At 41.3% G+C, this 26,790-nt stretch overlaps 1 protein-coding gene across 21 annotated transcripts in view; it reads left to right on the top strand.

The window, feature by feature from the left end:
- Positions 1–26,790, top strand: part of LOC139748637 (uncharacterized) — a 615,583-nt gene that overhangs the window by 321,192 nt on the left and 267,601 nt on the right. For all 21 annotated transcript variants that reach the window (XM_071661860.1, XM_071661846.1, XM_071661861.1 and 18 more), the window contains one exon: positions 14,569–14,739. In XM_071661860.1, the coding sequence (XP_071517961.1) occupies positions 14,569–14,739 (171 nt within the window). The remainder of the gene's footprint in view (positions 1–14,568; positions 14,740–26,790) is intronic.

Here is a 26,790-nt window from a genome sequence, read left to right as displayed (position 1 = left end):
CTTTTGTGTATTTTAAACATATTCAATATTTTTTTCTTGCTGAGACAGCATGGGCAACTTTTTCTTTTTTCTTCTTTCTTTCAAACTATTCGCCATTTCCCGCATTAGCGAGGTAGCATTAAGAACAGAGGACTGGGCCTTTGAGGGAATACCCTCACCTGGCGCAATTCTCTGTTCCCTCTTTTGGAAAATTAAAAAAAAAAAAAAATGTAGGAGATTGATAATTTAGGAGCTGTGTACATGCAAACATCACCTAGGATGACATTTTGCCTGATAGTTGGGATAGTGCATGGTTATTACTGCCGTACCTGTTTATTGCATAATGCTGTTCCTCTCTTCCACCACTTTTATGCTCATCACATGTCATGCTTGTTGATCAATGCTGTTTTTCTCAGTGTAGCTGTCTGTTCAAGATTCATCTGAAATTGTCTTCAGCAAAGAATCTTTCATCTTATCTAGTCTTCCAGCTGGTGCTTTTTTGATGTATTTCTATGTATTATATTTGCTCTGATGGTTCTATATCTACCTTGCTGAGATTTTTAGGTTTAGGATGTTGCTCTTTCAGTCCTTTATTTGTTGTTTGGTATTATCATTATTTGTCATAAATTGTGTCTTTCAGTGCTATAGAGTTCCATTTCTTTGTCTTTCTTAGGAGTTTTTATTTTCTAGTCCATTGATTTTACTTGTAAAGTGTTTTGATATTCTATCTCTGATCTATTTTATGCTGCTGGATAGGTTACCATACATCAGAGCAGTATTTGATTTTACTTCTTTTGTGTATTTTAAACATATTCAATATTTTTTTCTTGCTGAGACAGCATGGGCAACTTTTTCTTTTTTCTTCTTTCTTTCAAACTATTCGCCATTTCCCGCATTAGCGAGGTAGCATTAAGAACAGAGGACTGGGCCTTTGAGGGAATACCCTCACCTGGCGCAATTCTCTGTTCCCTCTTTTGGAAAATTAAAAAAAAAAACGAGAGGGGAGGATTTCCAGCCCCCCGCTCCCTCCCCTTTTAGTCGCCTTCTACGACACGCAGGGAATACGTGGGAAGTATTCTTTCTCCCCTATCCCCAGGGAAAAGCATGGGCAACTGAGGCCCTAATTAAGGGCATCCTGGCGCTACCTCACTGAAGCTTGGGGGTAGGGATGCTGTTTCTAGTGTGGCAGGGTAGCGACAGGCATGGATGAAGGCTGGCAAATATTAATATGAACTTGTGTATATATGTATATGTCTATGAATCTGAATGTTGATATGTATATATATGTATATGTGTATGTATAGGCATTTATGTATGTACATGTGTATATGAGTGGATGGGCTATTCTTTGTCTGTTCCGTGGCACAACCTCACTAATGCAGGAAACTGATTATTTTCTTATTTTTTTTCTTATTGTACTTGATCCCTGTCTCCCGCGTTAGCGAGGTAGTGCAAGGAAACAGACAAGGAATGGCCCAACCCACCCCCATACACATGTATATACATACACATCCACACACGCAAATATACATACCCATACATCTCAATGTACACAAATATATACACACAGACACATACATATATACACATGCACACAATTCACACTGTCTGCCTTTATTCATTCCCATCGTCACCTCGCCACACATTGAATAACATCCCCCTCCCCCCTCATGTGTGCGAGGTAGCGCTAGGAAAAGACAACAAAGGCCCCATTCGTTCACACTCAGTCTCTAGCTGTCATGCAATAATGCCCGAAACCACAGCTCCCTTTCCACATCCAGCCCCCACAGAACTTTCCATGGTTTACCACAGACGTTTCACATGCCCTGATTCAATCCATTGACAGCATGTTGACCCCGGTATACCACATCGATCCAATTCACTCTATTCCTTGCCCGCCTTTCACCCTCCTGCATGTTCAGGCCCCGATCAGTCAAAATCTTTTTCACTCCATCTTTCCACTTCCAATTTGGTCTCCCACTTCTCCTCGTTCTCTCCACCTCTGACACATATATCCTCTTGGTCAATTTTTCCTCACTTATTCTCTCCATGTGACCAAACCATTTTGAAACACCCTCTTCTGCTCTCTCAACCATGCTCTTCTTATTTCCACACATCTCTCTTACCCTTACATTGCTTACTCGATCAAACCACCTCACACCACATATTGTCCTCGAACATTTCATTTCCAGCACATCCACCCTCCTGCACACAACTCTATCCATAGCCCACGCCTCGCAACCATACAACATTGTTGGAACCACTATTCCTTCAAACATAGCCATTTTTGCTTTCAGAGATAATGTTCACGACTTCCACACATTCTTCAAGGCTCCCAGGATTTTCGCCCCCTCCCCCACCTTATGATTCACTTCTGCTTCCATGGTTCCATCCGCTGCCAGATCCACTCCCAGATATCTAAAACACTTTACTTCCTCCAGTTTTTCTCCATTCAAACTTACCTCCCAACTGACTTGACCCTCAACCCTACTGTACCTAATAACCTTACTCTTATTCACATTTACTCTTAACTTTCTTCTTTCACACACTTTACCAAACTCAGTCACCAGCTTCTGCAGTTTCTCACATGAATCAGCCACCAGCGCTGTATCATCAGCGAACAACAACTGACTCACTTCCCAAGCTCTCTCATCCCCAACAGACTTCATACTTACCCCTCTTTCCAAATCTCTTGCATTCATCTCCCTAACAACCCCATCCATAAACAAATTAAAGAACAAGAGAAAGATGTGGGGATTAAAAAAGAGGACAAATGAGAATTGGGGTGAGTGAGTTTATGTAAACTTCAGGGAGAATAAGAAAATGGTTTGAGAGGAGCTTAAAGTGTGAGAAAAGAGAATGAAAGGGAACATTGGTGAATGGGGCAAATGGGTAGGTGGTACCAGTAGTGATCAGATGAGGAGGAGATGGAGTGAGTCTTTTGAAAGATTGTTAAATGTGTCGGATGATAGGGTGTCAGATGCAGGGTGTTTGATTAGGGAAAAATGTGAATTGAGAGACCCATGGAAAATGGTGTGAAGAGAGATGAGGTGATGAAGGCCTCAAGATGAAATATGGCAAGATGGCTGGAGTAGATGGCATTGCAGTTGAATTGGTATTGAAATGGTGAGTGTGTTGTTGATTGGTAAGTTCAGATTTTTAGTGTATAGATGGATCATAGTTAGGTGCATGTAAGTGCCATTGTATTAGAGTGACAGGGACAAAGGTGATTGTTCAGTCTGTAGAGGTATAACTTAGATGAGTGTGCCAGGTAAGTTGTATTGGAGAATGGCGAGTGGATAGGAACAGTGTGGGTTCATCTGTATTATAAGATGTGTAGATCAGGTGTTTGTTTTAAAGAATAAATGATTGAGAAATGAAAGGATTTGCAATTGGCCTTTATGGTTATGGAGAAAGCATATGTTAAGGGAAAGCTGTGAGAAGTTTATATCCAGAATGTAAGTCATATGTGTGAGTAGGGAGAGAGGAGAGCAGATGGTTCCAGATGAAACTTTGTCTGTGTCACAGTATTTAATGTCACTATGGCTGTTTAATCTTTTTTGGTGGGTTGGTGAGGAAGGTAAATGCAATGATCTTGGAGAGAAGGACCCTTGTGCAGTCTGTAGGTGGTGAGGGTGCCTGTTAGTTGATATTTGCTGATGACAGCACTGATGGCAGATTCAGGTAAGAACTACAGAAGTTGATGACTGAGTTTGCAAGTGGATGTAAAGGAGGAGATGAAGAGTAAATGTAGTTAAATGTAAGGTTATCAGGTTAAACGGTGCAGAGAGGCAGGTTAGTTGGAGTGTGAGTTGGAATTGAGAAGATGTGGTTGTGAAGACATGGCAGTGAGTGGACCCATGAAAGTGGAAGTGTCATGGGGTGGGTGAGTTCTTGGGTCATTGAGGAATGTGTGGAAAGAGAGGTTGTTATCTTGGATTTTCAAAATTGTTATGTTTGGAAGTATAGTAGTCCCAACAATGTTGTATGAATGCAAGACGTGGGATGTAGATTAGAATGTGCAGAGGAGGGTGTATGTCTGTCTATCCATCTGTCTACATATTTGATGCCTGTTCCAATTGGAGCTCCCTCAAAGGGGTGGCCACGGCAACAGTCTCTCCATAATTAAAGAATTCCAGCGCCGCCGCTTAACCTATCGTGCCTCCCCCCTTAACAGGCCACAGGCAGAGTGTGTGTTAAAGATTGTATGTTTGAGGACCAACTTGTGGTGTGAGGTGCTTTTATCAAGTAAGTAATAAAAGGGTAAGTGAAAAATGTGGCAGTAAGAAGAGGGAGCTAAAGAGGGTGTATTAAAATGGTTTGGACATAGAGAGAATGAGAGAGGAGAGGTTGTCATAGAGGACATGCAAGTTAAAAAATGAGGGACAAGGAGAAAGCAAGTTGGAGACTGAAGGATGGAGTGTAAAAGATTTGATTGCTTAGATTGCTTGGTGCCTGAACTTGTAGGAGTGTGAAAGTTGTGCATGATATTGAGTGAATTGGAGCAGCTTGGTATATTGGGATGATCTGTTGGTGAACTGAACCAGGGAAAGGTCTGTGGGGCCTGGTTTTGGATAGGGGCTGTGGTTTTGTTGCAGTACACATGACGACTAGACAACGGATGTGGATTAATGAGGTTTTTTTTTTTTTTTTTTTTTTCTCCTGGGGCTACCTCACGAATGTGGGAAATGGCAAACAACTATGACAAAAAGAAGAATCATGATTACAAAGAGGATTGATGCTATCCTTCCTGAAAGTACATCTTCAATTACATTTCCAGTTTCTTTGAATTCTCAGTTGATAGAATACTTTCTTATTTTTCCAAATTACAGAGGTATAAGTTTGTTGAGTATTCCTGGTAAATTATATGGGAGGGTATTGATTGAGAGGGTGAAGGCATGTACAGGGCATCAGATTGGGGAAGAGCAGTGTGGTTTCAAAAGTGGTAGAGGATGTGTGGATCAGGTGTTTGCTTTGAAGAATGTATGTGAGAAATACTTAGAAAAGCAAATGGATTTGTATGTAGCATTTATGGATCTGGAGAAGGCATATGATAGAGTTGATAGAGATGCTCTGTGGAAGGTATTAAGAATATATGGTGTGGGAGGCAAGTTGTTAGAAGCAGTAAAAAGTTTTTATCGAGGATGTAAGGCATGTGTATGTGTAGGAAGAGAGGAAAGTGATTGGTTCTCAGTGAATGTAGGTTTGCGGCATTGGTGTGTGATGTCTCCATGGTTGTTTAATTTGTTTATGGATGGGGTTGTTAGGGAGTTGAATGAAAGAGTTTTGGAAAGAGAGGCTAGTATGCAGTCTGTTGGGGATGAGAGAGCTAGGGAAGTGAGTCAGTAGTTGTTCGCTGATGATACAGTGCTGACAGTATGAATTATGTACATTTGTATATATGTATATGTCTGTGTATGTATATATATGTATACGTTGTGATGAAAAGGTATGTATATTTGCGTGTGTGGACGTGTATGTATATACATGTGTATGTGGGTGGGTTGGGCCATTCTTTTGTCTGTTTCCTTGTGCTACCTCGTTAATGCAGGAGACAGCGACAAAACAAAATAAAAAAAATAAATATAAGTGTGTAAAAAAGAGAGAGTTGTGGATGTTAATGTGCTGAGAGGTGCAACTGGAGGGATGCCTGATCATATCTTGTGGAGGTGAAGGTGAAGATTTGTAGATTTTTGCAGAAAAGAAGAGAAAGTGTTGAGGTAAAGAGAGTGGTGAGAGTAAGTGAGCTGGGAAGGAGACTTGTGTGAGGAAGTACTAGGAGAGACTGAGTGCAGAATGGAAGAAGATGAGAGCAAAGGTTGTAAGAGGAGTGGGGGAGGAATGGGATGTATTTAGGGAAGCAGTGATGGCTTGCACAGAAGATGCTTGTAGCATGAGAATCGTGGGAGGTGGGCAGATTAGAAAGGGTAGTGAGTGGTGGGATGAAGAAGTAAGGTTATTAGTGAAAGAGAAGAGAGAGGCATTTGGACAATTTTTGTAGGGAAATAGTGCAAATGAGTGGGAGATTTTTTTTTTTTTTTTTTTTTTCTTTGCTGTCTCCCGCGTTTGCGAGGTAGCGCAAGGAAACAGACGAAAGAAATGGCCCAACCCACCCCCATACACATGTATATACATACGTCCACACACGCAAATATACATACCTACACAACTTTCCATGGTTTACCCCAGACGCTTCACATGCCTTGATTCAATCCACTGACAGCACATCAACCCCGGTATACCACATCGCTCCAATTCACTCTATTCCTTGCCCTCCTTTCACCCTCCTGCATGTTCAGGCCCCGATCACACAAAATCTTTTTCACTCCATCTTTCCACCTCCAATTTGGTCTCCCTCTTCTCCTCGTTCCCTCCACCTCCGACACATATATTCTCTTGGTCAATCTTTCCTCACTCATTCTCTCCATGTGCCCGAACCATTTCAAAACACCCTCTTCTGCTCTCTCAACCACGCTCTTTTTATTTCCACACATCTCTCTTACCCTTACGTTACTTACTCGATCAAACCACCTCACACCACACATTGTCCTCAAACATCTCATTTCCAGCACATCCATCCTCCTGTGCACAACTCTATCCATAGCCCACGCCTCACAACCATACAACATTGTTGGAACCACTATTCCTTCAAACATACCCATTTTTGCTTTCCGAGATAATGTTCTCGACTTCCACACATTCTTCAAGGCTCCCAGAATTTTCGCCCCCTCCCCCACCCTATGATCCACTTCCGCTTCCATGGTTCCATCCGCTGCCAGATCCACTCCCAGATATCTAAAACACTTCACTTCCTCCAGTTTTTCTCCATTCAAACTCACCTCCCAATTGACTTGACCCTCAACCCTACTGTACCTAATAACCTTGCTCTTATTCACATTTACTCTTAACTTTCTTCTTTTACACACTTTACCAAACTCAGTCACCAGCTTCTGCAGTTTCTCACATGAATCAGCCACCAGCGCTGTATCATCAGCGAACAACAACTGACTCACTTCCCAAGCTCTCTCATCCCCAACAGACTTCATACTTGCCCCTCTTTCCAAAACTCTTACATTCACCTCCCTAACAACCCCATCCATAAACAAATTAAACAACCATGGAGACATCACACACCCCTGCCGCAAACCTACATTCACTGAGAACCAATCACTTTCCTCTCTTCCTACACGTATACATGCCTTACATCCTCGATAAAAACTTTTCACTGCTTCTAACAACTTGCCTCCCACACCATATATTCTTAATACCTTCCACAGAGCATCTCTGTCAACTCTATCATATGCCTTCTCCAGATCCATAAATGCTACATACAAATCCATTTGCTTTTCTAAGTATTTCTCACATACATTCTTCAAAGCAAACACCTGATCCACACATCCTCTACCACTTCTGAAACCACACTGCTCTTCCCCAATCTGATGCTCTGTACATGCCTTCACCCTCTCAATCAATATCCTCCCATATAATTTACCAGGAATACTCAACAAACTTTTTTTATTTTATTTTTATTATACTTTGTCACTGTCTCCCGCGTTTGCGAGGTAGCGCAAGGAAACAGACGAAAGAAATGGCCCAACCCACCCCCATACACATGTATATACATACGTCCACACACGCAAATATACATACCTACACCGCTTTCCATGGTTTACCCCAGACGCTTTACATGCCCTGATTCAATCCACTGACAGCACGTCAACCCTGGTATACCACATCGATCCAATTCACTCTATTCCTTGCCCTCCTTTCACCCTCCTGCATGTTCAGGCCCCGATCACACAAAATCTTTTTCACTCCATCTTTCCACCTCCAATTTGGTCTCCCACTTCTCGTTCCCTCCACTTCTGACACATATATCCTCTTGGTCAATCTTTCCTCACTCATTCTCTCCATGTGGCCAAACCACTTCAAAACACCCTCTTCTGCTCTCTCAACCACGCTCTTTTTATTTCCACACATCTGTCTTACCCTTACGTTACTCACTCGATCAAACCACCTCACACCACACATTGTCCTCAAACATCTCATTTCCAGCACATCCATCCTCCTGCACACAACTCTGTAATTTGAGCACTCACTCTTATCCCCTTTGCCTTTGTACAATGGCACTATGCACGCATTCCGCCAATCCTCAGGCACCTCACCCTGAGTCATACATACATTAAATAACCTTACCAACCAGTCAACAATACAGTCACCCCCTTTTTTAATAAATTCCACTGCAATACCATCCAAACCTGCTGCCTTGCCGGCTTTCATCTTCCGCAAAGCTTTTACTACCTCTTCTCTGCTTACCAAATCATTTTCCCTAACCCTCTCACTTTGCACACCACCTCGACCAAAACACCCTATATCTGCCACTCTATCATCAAACACATTCAACAAACCTTCAAAATACTCACTCCATCTCCTTCTCACATGACCACTACTTGTTATCACCTCCCCATTTGCGCCCTTCACTGAAGTTCCCATTTGCCCCCTTGTCGTACGCACTTTATTTACCTCCTTCCAGGAGGTCAAGAGAAAGGTGCAAGAGGTGAAAAAGAGGGCAAATGAGAGTTGGTGTGAGACAGTATTATTAAATTTTTGGGAGAATAAAAAGATGTTTTGGACGTAGGTAAATAAAGTGCGTAAGACGAGATCAAATGGGAACATCAGTGAAGGGGGCTAATGGGGAGGTAATAACAAGTAGTGGTGATGTGAGAAGGAGATGGTGTGAGTGTTTTGAAGGTTTGTTGAATGTGTTAGATGATAGAGTGGCAGATATGAGTGTTTTGGTTGAGGTGGTGTGCGAAGTGAGAGAGTTATGGAGAATGATTTGGTAAACAGAGAAGAGGTAGTAAAAGCTTTGCAGAAGATAAAAACCGGCAAGGCTGCGGGTTTGGATGGTATCGCAGTGGAATTTATTAAGAAGGGGTGACTGTATTGTTGACTGGTTGGTAAGGATATTCAGTGTATGCATGACTTGGTGAAGCGCCTGAGGATTGGTGGAATGCATGCAGAGTGCCATTGTATTAAGGCAAAGGGGATAAAGGTGAGTGCTCCAATTACAGAGGTATAAGTTTGTTGAGTATTCCTGGGAAATTGTATGGGAGGGTATTGATTGAGAGGGTAGAGGCATGTACAGAGCATCAGATTTCAGAAGTGGTAGAGAATGTGTGGGTCAGGTGTTTGCTTTGAAGAATGTATGTGAGAAATACTTATGAAAGCAAATGGATTTGTATGTAGCATAAATGGATCTGGAGAAGGCATATGATAGAGTTGATAGAGATGCTCTGTGGGAGGTAATTTGCTAGAAGCAGTGAAAAGTTTTTATCGAAGATGCAAGGCATGTGTACGAGTAGGAAGAGAGGAAAGTGATTGGTTCCCAGTGAATGTAGGTTTGCGGCATGGGTGCGTGATGTCTCCATGGTTGGTTAATTTGTTTATGGATGGGGTTGTTATGGAGGTGAATGCAAGAGTTTTGGAGAGAGGGGCAAGTATGCAGTCTTTTGTGGATGAGAGGGCTTGGGAAGTGAGTCAGTTGTTTGCTGATGATAGAGCGCTGGTGGCTGATAATGGTGAGAAACTGCAGAAACTGATGACTGAGTTTGGTAAAGTGTGTGAAAAAAGAAAGCCAAGAGTAAGTGTGAATAAGAGGAAGGTTATTGGGTACATTAGCGTTGAGGGACAAGTCAATTTGGAGGTAAGTCTTAATGGAGAAAAACAGGAGGATATAAAGTGTTTTAGATATTCGGGAGTTGACTTGGAAGTGGATGGAACCATGGAAGCGGAAGTGAGTCATAGGGTGGGGGAGGGGGCGACAATTCTGGGAGCCTTGAAGAATGTTTGTAAGTCGAGAACATTATCTTAGAAAGCAAAAATGGGTATGTTTGAAGGAATAGCGGTTCCAACAATGTTGTATGGTTGCGAGGCATGGGCTATAGATAGAGTTGTGCGGAGGAGGGTGGATGTGCTGGAAATAAGATGTTTGAGGACAATATGTGGTGTGAAGTGGTTTGATGGAGTAAGTAATGAAAGGGTGAGAGAGATGTGTGGTAATAAAAAGAGTGTGGTTGAAAGAGCAGAAGAGGGTGTATTGAAATGGTTTGGTCACTTGGAGAGAATGAGTAAGGAAAGATTGACAAGGAGGATATATGTGTCAGAGGTGGAGGGAATGAGGAGAAGTGGGAAACTAGTTTGGAGGTGGAAGGATGGAGTGAAAAAGATTTTGAGCAATCCGGGCCTGAACATGCAGGAGGGTGAAAGGCGTGCAAGGAATAGAGTGAACTGGAACGATGTGTTATACCGGGGTCTATGTGCTGTCAATGTATTGAACCAGGGCATGTGAAGCGTCTGGGGTAAACCATGGAAAGTTGTGTGGGGCCTGGATGTGGAAAGGTAGCTGTTGTTTCGTTGAATTATACATGACAGCTAAAGACTGATTGTGAATGAATGTGGCCTTTGTTGTCTTTTCCTAGCGCTACCTCACGCGCATGTGGGGGGAGGGGGTTGTCATTTCATGCGTGGCGGGGTGGCGACTGGAATGAATAAAGGCAGCAAGTATGAATTATGTACATGTGTATATATTGCTATGAGTCCACAGGGAAAATGAAACCTGATAAGTTCCCAAGTGCATTTTGTAATAATCACATCATCAGGGAGACATGAGAGAGATATATGTCAGTTGATATACATCGAAGAGACGAAGCTAGGACGCCATTTTGTAAAGATGTGATTGTCCAAAACATGTTTTGGACAATCACATGTTTACCAAATGGCATCCTAGCTTCATCTCTTCGATGTATATCAACTGACTTATATTCCTCTTGTGTCTTCCTGATGATGTGATTATTACATGAAAGTGCACTTGGGAGCTTATCATGTTTCATTTTCCCCATGGACTCGTAGGAATATCTTGATCACGCGCAAAATTTTTATCCTTTCCAGTGTGTATATATGTGTATGTCTGTGTATGTATATGTGTGTGTGGATATGTATGTATATACATGTGTATGTGGGTGGGTTGGGCTATTCTTTCGTCTGTTTCCTTTTGCTACCTCGTTAACGCGGGAGACAGGGACAAAGTATAATTTAAAAAAAATGTCTTAAGTATCTCGGGAAAAGTGTATGCAAGAGGATTTATTGATGATGTAATGAGAATGATTGATTGCAAAATAACTTAGGAGCAAAGGGTCTTCAGAAAGGAAGAGGATGTGTGGATCAGATTTTTTTTGATGAAAATGACTCTGGAAAGTATCAAATGAAAGGTAAGAAGATGAATGCATCCTGTAATGGATATGGAGAAAGCACACGCCAGAGTCAGGTGGAATGCTTTATGGGATGTGTTAGGATACATGGGTCAGGGGGACAATTGTTGGATGGTGTGAAAATTTTTGTAGAGAGTAACAGATGCATGTGTAAGAGTGGATGGAGAGATAAGCAAAGGTTTTGATATGATTGTGGGTGTAAGGCTGGGCTGCGTGATGTTGCTGTGCCTTTTTTAACATATGTGCATGGAGTGAAAGAGAGGAGTTGTAGGTGGAAACATTGGGTTGGAGTATTAGGTAGTAGTAGTTAGGATGTAGGCAGGAGCCTCTACACAGTCTGCACTAGAGTTGCCCTTTGCCATTGGCCTGTTAAGGGTGAGGAAGCAAAGGCTAAGAAAGCAGCACAGGAGTTCACTAATTATGGAAACTCTTATTTTTGTGACCATCCCCTTCAGGGAGTTCCAGATGGGAACAGGCATCAGAAGTGTAGATAGATAGGTAGGTAGGTAGATAGATAGTGATGAGAAGTGAATGCAAAATGAGGGAAAGGGGATGCAGAGATGGATTGTGGCTTGTGACAAGCCTGTTTGTGGATGATACATCTCCACATCTTTGAAAGCATTCCACTTGACTGTCTTAAGCTTTCTCTGTACTTCACTGAAGCTGCTTATATCTTTTTACCTTTGCTATTTACTTTTTTTTGTTATTTTCTCTGCAAAAATCTGATCCTTACATACCCTATGTTTCCAGAAACCCCCTTGCTTCTTACTTACAGTTTATTCAGTCTTTTTATCACTCTATTCACCCAGTTCTCAGGCACAACCTTCTGCTTCCTTGCTGAATTACATATCAAATGTATTCACTATATCACACTTTCTCCTCCATGTTTCAGCTGTTATCCTATCCACTGCAGGTGCCTTCCCTACTTTCTGTTTCCTTTCCCTTCCATCATACATACCCAAGCATGTAACAATTGCTGCCTCCCCTTCTCCCACATTCATCAGTTCTTCAAAATACTCTCTCCGTCTTCCTTTCATCTCCTCCTTTTGATTAAGCAACTCCCCCATATACATTTACATTTCCACTCTTACATCCACCACTGTCCTTTTTTACCTCTTTCCAGTACAATTTCTTATTTTCTTTAAACTGTTTTCCAAAATCTTCATCTACTCTCATTTTGCCTCCCTGATTCAGCCTCTTTACTTTCTTCTGACACGTATAATAATCTTTCCTCCTTTGCTAAACTTCCATTTTCTTTAAACTTTTTTCCAAAATCATCATTTAGTCTCATTTTGCCTCCCTGTATCAGCCTCTTTACTTTCTTCTGACATGTACAATAATCTTTCCTCCTTTGCTAAATTTCCATTGGTACATTCTTTACAGTCACTGTACCATACGCTTTTTCTAATCTCATGCATCCACTGTGCATTTCCTGTTACTTTTATATGTCACAGTCATGTATCCAGCTACTATTTCTACTACCTTTAACAAGACTCTATCTAAACATCTTATCCACCACATTCGCACATGACTGTATCCCTACATTTACTGAACTTTCATCGAAATGTTGTCACCCTTGCACCTCCATGCATCGTTTCTGATTCAACTTTTCCCATGCCAACACTTTTACCTCTCCATTCTTCCCTGTGCCATATCTCTACTTCTTACCTCCACAAGAACTGCAGAATAGTCAGGATCTCCAAAGAATCCTCTCGCACCTCAAGTATCCAGCTCAGTCTTTCTCAGTCATTCATGGACTACCGCATAATTAGTGAAACCATTTTGTTATCCGCATCCTTCATTTCTCATCCATGCATGTTAGTGGATCGTCTTGTGCTGAAGAAAGGTGTTTGCAAGAAATATACCCCTTGTAAGACAGACATCCACAACCTTCTCATTTACTTCAGGTACACCCCATTTACCACTTATCTCACTATTTTCACCACATTCACATTCATATCACCCATTGCAACCACCTTTCTCACCTTACACCAATTTATACAATTGTTCAAATTTCCTCAGAAATGCTTCATTTCATCATAACCTTGCACAGTCTTCATATTCACAGGTGCATATACACATACCCATGCATGCTTCACATTCTCAATCTTTTCTTTCATCCTCACTATTTTTGATGTATTCTATACATGTTTGGTAAAAACCTCCTGTTCTTATGGTGATAGCACAATTGCACATCCTTTTTTTTGGCTTCCTGATGATTTTTGTTCATTCCTGTCCATTTCACATCCCCTTCCACACCCTCCTATGACCCGCATTCACCATTTCTATTTTCTGTCCATACCCTTGCCACAGGGAATTGGAGTTTCCCGAGTTCCCCAGCACATGCACATTATAACTTGTAAATTTCTCTATGTTCTCTACTTCTACTTTCACCAGTCATTTCTTTAACAGTTGGAGCCAGTACCCCCAATCGCTTGTCTCTTTTACTCTCCATGTAATTTGAGGACTACAGTGCTGCTTATTCTGTAGTGCCTCACCTTTGACAGTTACAGTGGCAGAGGGTAGCTCAAGCAGTTTCTCAGAGGCAAAAAATATATAGAATGCAAGGCATATAGTAGTTTCAACAAAATCATATGGTTGCGAGGCATGGGCTAAAGATAGGGTTATACGGTGGAGGGTGGATGTGTTGGAAATGAAATGTTTGAGGACAGTATGTGGTGTGAGGTGGTTTGATTGAGTAAGTAACGTAAGGGTAAGAGAGATGTGTGGAAATAAAAAGAGCGTGGTTGAGAGAGCAGAAGAGGGTGTTTTGAAATGGTTTGGGCACATGGAGAGAATGAGTGAGGAAAGATTGACCAAGAGGATATATGTGTCGGAGGTGGAGGGAACGAGGAGAAGAGGGAGACCAAATTGGAGGTGGAAAGATGGAGTGAAAAAGATTTTGTGTGATCGGGGCCTGAACATGCAGGAGGGTGAAAGGAGGGCAAGGAATAGAGTGAATTGGAGCGATGTGGTATACCGGGGTTGACGTGCTGTCAGTGGATTGAATCGGGGCATGTGAAGCGTCTGGGGTAAACCGTGGAAAGCTGTGTAGGTATGTATATTTGCGTGTGTGGACGTATGTATATACATGTGTATGGGGGTGGGTTGGGCCATTTCTTTCGTCTGTTTCCTTGCGCTACCTCGCAAGCGCGGGAGACAGCAAAAAAAAAAAAAAAAAAAAGATAAGGGGAATAAAAAGAACAGTGATTGGAAATGGGGGGTGACTTGTTGCACAAGACTTGATAGTTATGTAGTTGTCTTTTCAGCATTTGATAAAGAAATGTATTAATTACTCATGATTTTTAATCTTTGACAGGTGACAAACTGGGACGAGTGGTGCATATCATTCAGACCAGAGAACCTTCACTAAGGGATTCCAATCCAGATGAAATTGAAATAGATTTTGAAACTTTAAAACCATCAACGTTAAGAGAACTTGAAGCCTATGTTGCCTCTTGTCTTCGGAAAAAGCCTAGAAAAATATATAGTGAGTATACTTTGATGTGTTGTAATTTTATTAAGGGATTATTTGTATTTTTTATTACTCTTTTGTTTTACTAATTTTATGTAGGGATTATTTCGCCATAGGTGTCCATTGGCACAGGCAGTGTCATTTTTTTGTTTTAGACTTAGAATGTTTCTTCTTATCCTACGTTTGCCCTGCAGTTATAAACGAGAGGGTGAATATCATATGTGAAAAGGGGATATCCTTTGCAGTAGGTGTACACTTTCTTAATATTACTTAGGGTTTAGCTTGGCGCTTTCTCATGTTTAGGTGTGATTTAGAGGCTCTCAGGATTTAGCTTGCAGCTTCTCTTATTTGTTGTTGGTAAATGGTCTTCATGGTGTTCAACAGTTATTCCTATTCACTCTTGGGATATTAATGTTGTTACTAGTTTTACTTTTTTTTATTGAAAAATAACACATTACATTGATTATCTTAATGGGGAGAAATATCACTCCCTGCATATCACTAGCACGTTGTATGAGGCTACAGATTGAGGGGAGTTTAAGGTGAATTAGAAAGTGAGAGAAAGAAGTCTTGTTGGCTGTTTTGTTGTGGAACGAGTTGTGAGATTGTCAAAGCTTGTGAAAAGTGAGCTCATTGTTAATGTGGGTTACTATGAAAATTGAGTATTGAGTTGTATGATTAATCATGTGTATTCCCCAAAAGTAGGGAGAGGATGAAGGAAGTAGGTAATGCATGTATGTGTGGTTGAGCAAGTGCCTTGGCTTAGTGCTAGGGAAGGCAAGCGTGGGTGGTGTGGCAATTTAAAATATTGTTGGTGGGGGTATGGGATCCCTGGTGGATGTAATAGCGAATAAAAGCATATCAAGTTGTGTGTTGAAAGAGAATTAATGGTTGAGGTTATATAGCTCAGGAAAATATTAACCCAATAGTATACTTAGTCGAGTAAGGTTTATTGGTCGACACTAAATGAATTGTGTTAATTGTCTGCGTAAAGAAGTTATTGATGTGAAATCTTAGAGAGTTGGGGAAGGTGTAGTGTTTGATTCACTTTTGTTGAAATGAATGTTAAAGTAAGTAGGCTTGAAAAAATGACTTGTTTGCAGAGATACTAGGAAAGATTAAGTAAGTGTGTGTGCTGGAAGGTGTGGAAGGTATTTCTTGAAGTGATGCTGAAGTGTAAGAATTGCACAAGTTTAGATATAGGCATATGAGAAAGGGTAGTCATTGGTGGAATGTGGAGATCAGTTTGGTAGTGAAAGAGGAAAGAGAAGTGTACAGGCTGTATCTGTCTGGAGGGAGTAAGAGTGACTGAGAAGTACAACAGGAAATGGTGTTAGGTTTAGCCAAAGTTATGAGAGCTGAAAAAAGGGGCAAGTGAGGAAGGAAAGAGAGAGTCGATGAACTTGAGAGGATAATGTATTTTAGGAGATGGATCTCCATGATGTAGTGGTTAGGCTTTCACCATATTCTCTCTCTTCACCAATCACCCTCCATGACACTTTCACTTTGCATGCCACCCTGACTCAAACACATTACATATACCACCCTTTCATCAAACACATTCACTTCCTCCCTTGACCCTTTTCGCAAATGTTCCCATTTGTTCTCTTGTCTTTCACACATTATTTACATCCTTACAAAACATCTATTTATTCTCCCTAAAATTTAAGGATCACCCCTATCTCTTATTTGCCCTTTTTTTTTTCAGCCCATGCACCTTCCTCTTAACATCCTGCTGCTTTCTCTTCTACTTCTCCCAATAATGTGCATGCCTTCCTTGTAAGTACCACCCAAATGCCTCCCTTTTCTCTTTCATTAGCAACTTTACTTCATCCCACTACTTGCTACCCTTTTTTAATCTATCCACCTCCCACCTTTCGCATGCCACATGCCTCTCTTGCACATGCCATCACTGCTACCTTAAATGCTTGCCATTCCTCACCCACTCCCCTCACTTTATTTTCTCTCACCTTTTGTTATTGTACACTTAATGTTTCCTGGTATTTCTTCTCACACGTCTCCTTTCCAAGCTCACATACTCTCACCACTCTCTTCTCCCTGACGTTGTCTCTCCTTTTTCGAAAACATCTACAAATCTTCATCCTTACCTCCACGAGGTAGTGATCAGACATTCCATCAGCTGCCCCTCTCAGCACATTTACATCCAGAAGTCTCTCTCTTACACGTAATCTAATAATGCCTGTTGACCATCTTTCCTACTTACATAAATGTAATTGTGTATTTATCTTTTTAAACCAGGTATTCCCAAACACAGGTCTTTTTTCAGCACATTACTCCACAAGCTCTTCACCATTTCCATTCATAACACTTAATACCCCACATACACCAATTATACCCTCAACTTGATACAAGGGACTGATCGTTAGTGATGGATGATGTGAATGCTGGAATGGGTAATGTGGCAGTTGAGGGTATGATTGGGGAGCATAAGGTACAAAGTGATGTGAATGAAAATGGTAAACAGCTTGTGGACTTGTGTACTGAAAAAGGACTGGTAATCAGGACTACATGGTTTGAAAAGATGGACATACATGGGTGAGTAAAGGTAATGGAAACCTGGCATTAATTGAATTATTTGCTCTTGGTTGTGTATGTATTGAGAGGGGCAGCTGGTGGGATGTCAGATCATTACCTGGTAGATGGGAAATTGAAGGTTTAGAGAGGCTTTTTTGAAGAGGGGAAAAAAAAATGTAGGCATGAAGAGGTTGCTGAAAGAGATTGAGAATGGAAAAAGAGGCTTGTGTGCAAGAGGAACCTGGAAGATTGAAAGTGGGGCAGTAAAAGATGAAAGTGAATGAAATTAGTGTCATAAATACACTTGTACATATTCACACTTGCTTGCCCTCATCGATTCCTGACGCCACCCTGCACCACAGGAAAACAGCATCACCATCCCTGGCGTCAGCTAGGTAGTGCCAGGAAAACAGAAAAAAAAAAAAAAGAAAGGCCACATTTGTTCATAGTCATTCTCTAGCTGTCATGTGTAATGCACTGAAACCACAGCTTGCTCTCCATATCCAGGCCCCACAGACCTTTCTATGGTTTATCCCAGACATTTTACATACCTTGGTTCAGTCCATTGACAGCATGTTGACCCCGTTATACGACATTGTTCTAATTCACTCTATTCCTTGAACGCCTCTCACTCTCCTGCATTTTCAGGCCCTGATCGCTCAAAATCTTTTTCACTCCATCTTAACACTTCCAGTTTGGTCTCCTGTTTCTCCTTGTTCCCTCCACCTCCAACACATGTATCCTCTTTGTTAACCTTTTCTCATTCATTCACTCCGCATGTCCAAATTATTTCAACGCACCCTCTTTTGCTCTCTCAACTACACACTTTTTTCTACCACACATATCTCTTATCCTTTCATTACTTACTTGATCAAACCACCTTACACTGCATATTGGGCTCAGACATTTCATTTCCAACACATTCACCCTCCTCCTTATAACTCTATCTATACCCCATGCCATGCAACCATATAATATTGTTGGAAATACTGTTCCTTCAAACATACCCATTTTTGCTCAGAGATAACTTTCTCTCTTACTACCACACATTCTTCATTGCTCCCAGAACCTTCACCTACTCCTCCACCTTATGGCTCTCTTCCACTTCCATGGTTCCATCAGCTGTGAAGTCCACTCCCTCATATAAAACACTTAACTTCCTCCAATTTTTCTCTTCAAATTCACATCCCAACTAACTTTTCCATCTACCCTGCTGAACATGATACCCGAGACTGAGCCAGGAACCCATTTTATTGACCAACCCCAGGGGTGGATGGACAGCTGGGTTGACTGTGGACTGACTGCCGCAACCAGGATTGGAACCTATGCTCTCGACCATGGGTGGCCTGTGAATGCATCATTGTCAGGAACGGCAAAAGCTAGAATGTTAAGGCTAGCGCAAAGTGCTCTTTACTCGTCTTGCTTGATGCATTAGACTGTTCTTCACAGCTTCCCCCTGCACTACAGAATTACTGATTTTAGGTTCATCTGGGACTGATTTCACCCATAATGTCAAGTTTTCTTTTAAAATAATCTGTAGTTTTCAATGCATGGTTCTTTTTTTGTGGGAGGTACACTGGATAATCATTCTAGTTTCCAGACTGAGCTGTCATTTAATTTTGTCTGATCTCTATTTGGTATGTTCCATGTTGACTTACCAACTCTCTATCTTCCCTGTTGAAAGACTTTCAGGTTTCACATATTTTTTTTTATACCTTTGGTTTATTACCACACATAGATTATAAAAAAGATTTTTGGTTTATTACCACACACAGATTATTAAAAAAAAAATTTCTATATAGGCTAAATGATTGCAATTCTTTCAGTCTTTTGTGGTAGTCCTTATGTTCCATCCCCTTGATTTTGCTTGTGAAGTGCTTCAAATAATCTCATCTTTACCTAATTATTTTGTTGGTGATCATTCATCTATCTTTTTATCTGTATCTATCTCTGATGAACATTCCCTTCTGCAACTCCCTCCAGGGGTTGGCCATGGCAAAAGAGTCCCCTTAACCTTTATTGCCTCACTCTAAGAGGCCACTGGCACAGGGCAACTCTTGTGCAGTGTTTTCAAAGGCTTCTGCCGAACATTCCTACTGACTACTACTTACCTACTTTGTCTACCTATGTTCTAACCTACTGCTTCTATACAATACAGCAGTATTGAGTTTGGCTTCCCGTACAACCATAAAACATTGTCATTAATCTTCTATCTCTAGTTGAGAATGTTTACAGAATTATACCACTGGTCACTTGATAGTGCTGTCTTCTTAGTATGCTCTCTGTGGTGGAATGCGGAGTTAAGTTGCCAGTGAAATATAAAGGAGAGGTGTATAGGCATTATTTGTAGAGAAGGATTGCAAGTAATTAGTAGATGTGCTATTGTTCAAAATGGTATTTGAAAAATAAAGTTCGTGACATACATTGTACGTAAGTTTTTGGGAAATGGCAGCGGACCAAGCATGAAGGTGGTAGCCCTGCATGTCACAGTGTTTGCCATGTAGTATATATGATTTTTCCTGCCACTTGTCATTAATCTTGTCCATAGGAATAATTTTCTTTCATACTTGATTGCCATTTCCAGCATTAGTGAGGTAATGCCAGGAACAGACGAAGAAAGGCCAAATCCACTCATCCATTCTTGAGCTGTCAAGTATAATGCACTGAAGCCACAGCTCCCTATCCACATCCAGGCCCCACAAACCTTTCCATTGTTTACCCCCAAATGCTTCACATGCCCTGGTTCAGTCCATTTTATTAGCTGGGAATGACAGTTTAAAGACATTATACATATTAGACACACAGTGAATAATATGTGATGGTATTGTATACATATTAGACACACGTAGTGAATAATATGTTCATGGTACTTGCCTAGGTGTTCCTTTGAGCAACATCAATAAGGAGTAAATGCATATGTTTACTGTTTCCTTTGTTACTCGTACATTTATTAGATATCAAGGTAGTAAGATGATAATAGGTAAGGTAAAGAGTAATGGCATCTCACATTTATTGTATTTCTATTGGGTGTAACCACTTCCTGTGTCCAGAACTCTCTTAAAGCTTTGAGGCACCAACTCCAATGTCAGTTGTTGTTCCTCTAGGCTATGAGGGTGTTCCCATACCTGAAAGGCATTTATGATGACTATAGTGCATCTACGATGGCGGTTGTCTTTATTCGTGAGAGTCCAGATATATTCTGCAGTTTTCTGGTCTGGGTTTTTAAGTGGGTAGGGCAACACTGTGATTGCTTTGTGTTGCTTAAACCATGCCTTAACAGCCAAACAGGTGTGGATGGGACTGTTGTGATGGAGGGCTTAAAAAGGCTCCGGCTCAAAGTAGAGCATTTCTCTTACAGAGGGTAACATAATCTCATCTAACACTTCAACGTACTGTTCCCCTGTAAAGTGATCCAGGCTCACATCTTCAAGTTCTCAGCACCTCGTGCTTGTATCCATCCAAACAATTGTTCAGTCACATGTCCCCTCTTCCCTGTACCAACAACATGACAGGTGTTGAATCTGAAATAAAAAAGAAAATAATATTGTGCGGTCAGCAGTGGTATTTGATCTAAGAAGAAACATATGAAATGGCTTGGATGAGAGAGGTTGTGCTTGCTTGTCGCCAGGCATAACCTGCTGCTATAACAGTATTGGTAGAGAACATTTTTTTCAATTACTTGCTCCAAGAAAATGACTTGCTCCCAGAAACAAACTGGTTTGTTAGCATACTCAATTGCTTATGTCATCTTCTGATCCCTATTTATATTGGTTAGCTTGGGTTTCAATGGAGATCTCTGCTCATGCATTCCAGTGGTATGGTGTCTCTTGTGAACAGTTTGATGGCTGCATTGTAAACCAAGTTCATCACAAATAGTAGAAGCAGAAGTGAATAGTCAGTCATAGATTGCAGCTGCAGTAGCCTGCACTAGGGATAGATATAGGGCCACATTGATGTGAATACTTATCTTTTTTCTTTCTTTCGTACTATTCGCCATTTCCCGCATTAGCGAGGTAGCGTTATCAACAGAGGACTGGGCCTTAGAGGGAATATCCTCACCTGGCCCCCTTCTCTGTTCCTTCTTTTGGAAAATTAAAAAAAAAACGAGAGGGGAGGATTTCCAGCCACCCGCTCCCTTCCCTTTTAGTCGCCTTCTACGACACGCAGGTAATACGTGGGAAGTATTCTTTCTCCCCTATCCCCAGGGATATATATATATTTATATATTTATTTATTTTGCTTTGTCGCTGTCTCCTGCGTTAGCAAGGTAGCGCAAGGAAACAGATGAAAGAATGGCCTAACCCACCCACATACACGTGTATACATACACATCCACACACGCAAATATACATACCTAGGCATCTCAATGTACACATATATATACACACACAGACATATACATATATACACATGTACATAATTCATACTGTCTGCCTTTATTTATTCCCATCGCCACCCCGCCACACATGGAATAACAACTCCCTCCCCCCTCATGTGTGCGAGGTAGCGCTAGGAAAAGACAACAAAGGCCCCATTCGTTCACACTCAGTCTCTAGCTGTCACGCAATAAAGCACCGAAACCACAGCTCCCTTTCCACATCCAGGCCCCACAGAACCCCATGGTTCACCCCAGACGCCCCACATGCCCTGGCTCAATCCACCAACAGCACGTCGACCCCAGCATACCACATCATTCCAATTCACTCCACTCCCCGCACGCCCCCCACCCTCCTGCATGTTCAGGCCCCGATCACTCAAAATCTTTTTCACCATCTTTCCACCTCCAATTTCGTCCCCCACCCCTCCTCGCTCCCTCCACCTATGACACATATATCCTCTTGGTCAATACTTATGTACAGTATTTAAAAAATACCAAAGGTATGAAGAATTGATTCGATTTCATGTAAGTATTGTATTGGGAACCGTGTCTCGTTCTGGCTTTATGCAGTGAGGGTGACCACTATGATGCAGGTTATCTGTTCAACCATTGTCTTCATATCGATCTATATGCAATGCCACAGTATTGTAGGACATGCTAATATGCCTCGCCATTTCTTTCTGTCTTGCTATAACCCTCATTTTGTTACAAAGGTCAATAATCACTTCATGCATACTCTTTCATGTACATGGTGAATGTTATGATCATTACATAGTGGTTTCGAAATCAATTCTGAAGTGTTACACACCTCGTGAAGCATCTTACATCTTTCCTGAAACTTGTCGAATCATCTAAATGATAAATCAGGGTGTATTTCTGCATGCTGAGGCATACTTGACCATAATTTTAATAGTTCCCTGATTTAATGAACAGTGGCATTGGTCCGAATATGATATTACTGAAACATCCTGTATTGTTTCATTATCCTGGGTGTCTGTCATATTGCAAACTGGAACATTTCTACACACTGATTTGTTACTATATAGTATATGCAAACAGTGTTTAGGTTCAATACGAATATGAAAACCCTGTACATATGTATGGCAATGAATATTTATAATTATAAACCTCCATGATTATAAGCAGTTGTGGCACTTGCACTTGCTTAGGCTTACCAACCCTTCTAATTTAATTGTACCAAAACAATAGGGGTTGTAATGGTCATTTTGACATTCATCACTCCCCACTTTTTAGGAACTTTTTTGAGGGATAGTACAAGGTACAGCTGGATGAGGTCAAAAGAAGGTGGATGGAATGAAAGAATGCACAAGTGAGAGTTGGGGTGAAGAGTATCGGCAAAATTTCGGTACAGTCAGAAAATGTTTTGGGAAGAGATGTAGGGTGATGAAAACAAGAAAACAAATGGGAATATTGGTGAAAGGGGGTTATGGAGAGATGGTAACAGGCAGAAATGAGGTAGAGAGAATATTTATAAGAATTGGTGTGTGTTTGTCAATAGAATGGCAGATGTGGAATGTTTTAGATGTGGAGATATGTGAAGTGAGAATCATAACATAGGGCTGGGTGAAAAGAGAAGAGGTTTTGCAAGCCTTGTGTAATGTGAAGTTTAGCAAAGTAAGTGGAGTAGATGGGATTGCTGTTAAATTTCTTAAGAAAGAGTGCGTTTGTTTTGAAGAGTGTATGTGAGAAATGGAGAAACAGAAGGACTTGTATGTGGCATTTATGCATCTGTTGAAAACAGAAGGACTTGTATTTGGCATTTATGCATCTGTTTAAAGCACTTGGAAAATTTTACAGATTTGTGCTGTGGGAGGAGAGCTGCTAAAAGCCATAATGAGTTTTTATCAAGTGACTAAGGATGAGAGGAAGGAGAATGGTTCTAGGTAAAGGTTGCTCTGTGGTAGGGGTATGTGATGTCACCATAGATTGTCAATGGATGGGGTGGTGAGTGAAGTGAATGTATGGGTCTTGGTTGGAGAAGGGCAGGTCAGCGGTCTGTCATGATTTTAGCGAGAAACTGCAAAAACTAGTTTCTGAGTTTGGGAGTGTGTTAAAGGAGAAAGTTTAAGGAATGTGTTAATAAAAGCAAAGTTATTGTATTTAGCAGTGGAGAGAGAGAATTTATTTGGGGTGTCAGTTTGAATGGAGTCAACTTAGCACAAGTGAAGTGTTTTAGATACCTGGGAATGGACATGGCAGTGATTGGTACCATGGGAGCTGAATAATTGAGGGGTGAAAGTCTTAAGAGCATTGTGAAGAGTGTGAAAAGGGAGGCCAATATCTGGGAGGGCAAAGGTTGATATGAAGTTATATTCTTGACAGTGCTGTATGGATGCAAGGTGTGGGTATTAAATGTTATGAAAGACGGTGAATTTGTTGGAAAATAGGTAGTAATTGTTTGGTAGCCACCGACCAGGGAGGTATATTACCTGTAACCTGTACTACCTGCCTGGGAATTTGGGGGATTAGTGGTGGCTACATAGTAAGCCAGCACTTCAATAGTTGTAGAGAGCATTCGTTTGTTCTAGGTTGCTGTCTTTTCTTTCTGCCTCACCCACACTTGGACTGCTGGTATTCTGTCCACAACTTACAATCCCTGTTACAAATAACGCTTGAGAACACTTTGCTCTCATATCTCTTTCTTCACAACTCTAGATTTTCCTGTGGTGAGTGCTTTGTGCTTGCCCTGCCTTTTGGTAAAGTGTTAGTGGCAGTAGAGAGAAATACTCCACAGGAACGTTAGAAAGAGCCTTTGGTAGAAATATGAGGTAGATATAGTTGATAGCATTATCTGGGAGCAGTAGGTAAAGTAGTAGGTTGTAACATTAGGCAGGAAAATTGGGTAGACACATTAGGTAGAATTAGTTCATAGGAACATTATGGCCAGTTGAGGGAGGCACTAAAGGCTAAGAATTGGCACTGGAGTTGAACAGTTATGGAGCCTCATTTGCCATGGTCACCTCCTTGAGAAACTTTCCAAAGGGAACAGACATCAGAGATATAGATAGATAAATAGATGGATGGATAGATAGTTGAATGTGTTGGAAATGAAATGTTTGAAGATAGCATGTGGTGTTAGGTGGGTTGATCAAGTAAGGAATGATAGGGTTAGGGAGAGGTATGGTAATAAGATAGGTATGGCTAAGAAAATTGACAAGGGTGTGAAGAAATGGTTTGGACACGTGGAGAAAAGGAGTGAGGTGAGGTTGACGATGGTAATATTATACTTGTTTACATATTATGCTTAATTGCCGTTTCCCATGTCAGTGAAGTAGCGCCAGGAAACAGATGATGAAATAATGGCAGTATATGGTATTATATGTGTTAGAAATAAAAGTGACAAAGAGAAGAGGAATACTAAATTGGAGCTAAAGGATGGAGTGAGTAAGAATCTGAGTGCTTGTGGCCTGAACATCCAGGAGGGTGAGAGATGTGCACAGAATAGAGTGAATTTAAGTGGTGTGGTATACAGGGGGCAATGTGTTGTCAGTGGACTGAACTAGGGCACATGAAGCCGCTAGGGGAAACCATGTAGAGTTCTCTGAGGTTGGGTTGTGGTTTACATACATGACACTTCAGGAATGGATGTGAGTGAAAGAGGTGTTTTTATGTGTTTCTGGTGTTGCTACTCTTAACACATGAAACACTGAACAAGTATAAAAGAAATAGAAAGAAAAGTTAAGACATATGTGTGAGTAGGGAGATATTTGGTTTTAGATGAGAATGGTTTTCTTCAAAGGTGTGTGATGTCACCTCCCGTCAAGGGGGCAGCCTCAGCAAAAGAGTTTCCACTTATCCCAGTCCTTACATGCCTCCCTTACATGCAGTATTCCATTCATTATACCATTGCTCTCCATCCAGCACTCTCCCATGATGTCACCATGGCTGTTTAATTTGTTGATAAATGGGAATGGTGAGTGGAGAGAGGGATGAATGTGCAGTTTGTAGGAGGTGTTCTAGGAGTGGATATGGCAGCAGATGCATCCATGGAAGCTGAAGTGCTTTAGGATGAGTGAGTGGGCAAAGGTCCTGGGCACATAGAGAACCAGGGAAAGAGAGATCACTGTTTTAAAGTGCTTCAGTGGGTATATTTGTTAGTTTAATAGTTCTGTCAGTGCTGTATGGATATGAGGCATGGACCTTAGGCAGAAATGTAAAGAGGGTGGATGCATTGGAAAAAAAAATTCAGGATAATGTTTGATGTGAGGACAATTAATCAGGTAAGAATTGATAGAGTAAGGGAGAGATGTGGTTGTAGGAGGAGTATGTAAGAGAGAAGTGAGATGGTATGCTGATTTGGTTTGGATAGATAGAGGGAATGAGTAGGAAGATGACGACAGAGGGTATGTATGTTAGAAATTGAAGGAACAAGGCTTGGGCTTCAACATTAACGAGGGTGTGAAATGTGCAAGCGATGAGTGATTTTGATCTGTAACATATATATAGGAGACATGTCAGTAGGCTGAACCAGGGCATACAAAGTGATTGAGGAAACCATGGCAAGTCCTGTTAGGGGACTGTGTATATACATGCCACCTAGAAAATGGTTATGAATGAATGAGCTCATTTCTTTGTCTGTTCCTTGTGTTATCACAGTAATGCAGGAAATGGGAGACATATAAAGTTTTTTTTTTTTTTGCCGCTGTCTCCCGCGTTTGCGAGGTAGCGCAAGGAAACAGACGAAAGAAATGGCCCAACCCACCCCCATACACATGTATATACATATGTCCACACACGCAAATGTACATACCTACACAGCTCTCCATGGTTTACCCCAGACGCTTCACATGCCCTGATTCAATCCACTGACAGCACGTCAACCCCGGTATACCACATCGATCCAATTCACTCTATTCCTTGCCCTCCTTTCACCCTCCCGCATGTTCAGGCCCCGATCACACAAAATCTTTTTCACTCCATCTTTCCACCTCCAATTTGGTCTCCCACTTCTCCTCGTTCCCTCCACCTCTGACACATATATCCTCTTGGTCAATCTTTCCTCACTCATTCTCTCCATGTGCCCAAACCATTTCAAAACACCCTCTTCTGCTCTCTCAACCACGCTCTTTTTATTTCCACACATCTCTCTTACCCTTACGTTACTTACTCGATCAAACCACCTCACACCACAC

This window comes from Panulirus ornatus, chromosome 5 (assembly GCF_036320965.1).
Source record: "Panulirus ornatus isolate Po-2019 chromosome 5, ASM3632096v1, whole genome shotgun sequence".
In the NCBI taxonomy this organism is placed as follows: domain Eukaryota; kingdom Metazoa; phylum Arthropoda; class Malacostraca; order Decapoda; family Palinuridae; genus Panulirus; species Panulirus ornatus.
The sequence above is the reverse complement of the archived record's forward strand: the minus strand, read 5'-3'. Positions and strand labels throughout refer to the sequence as shown.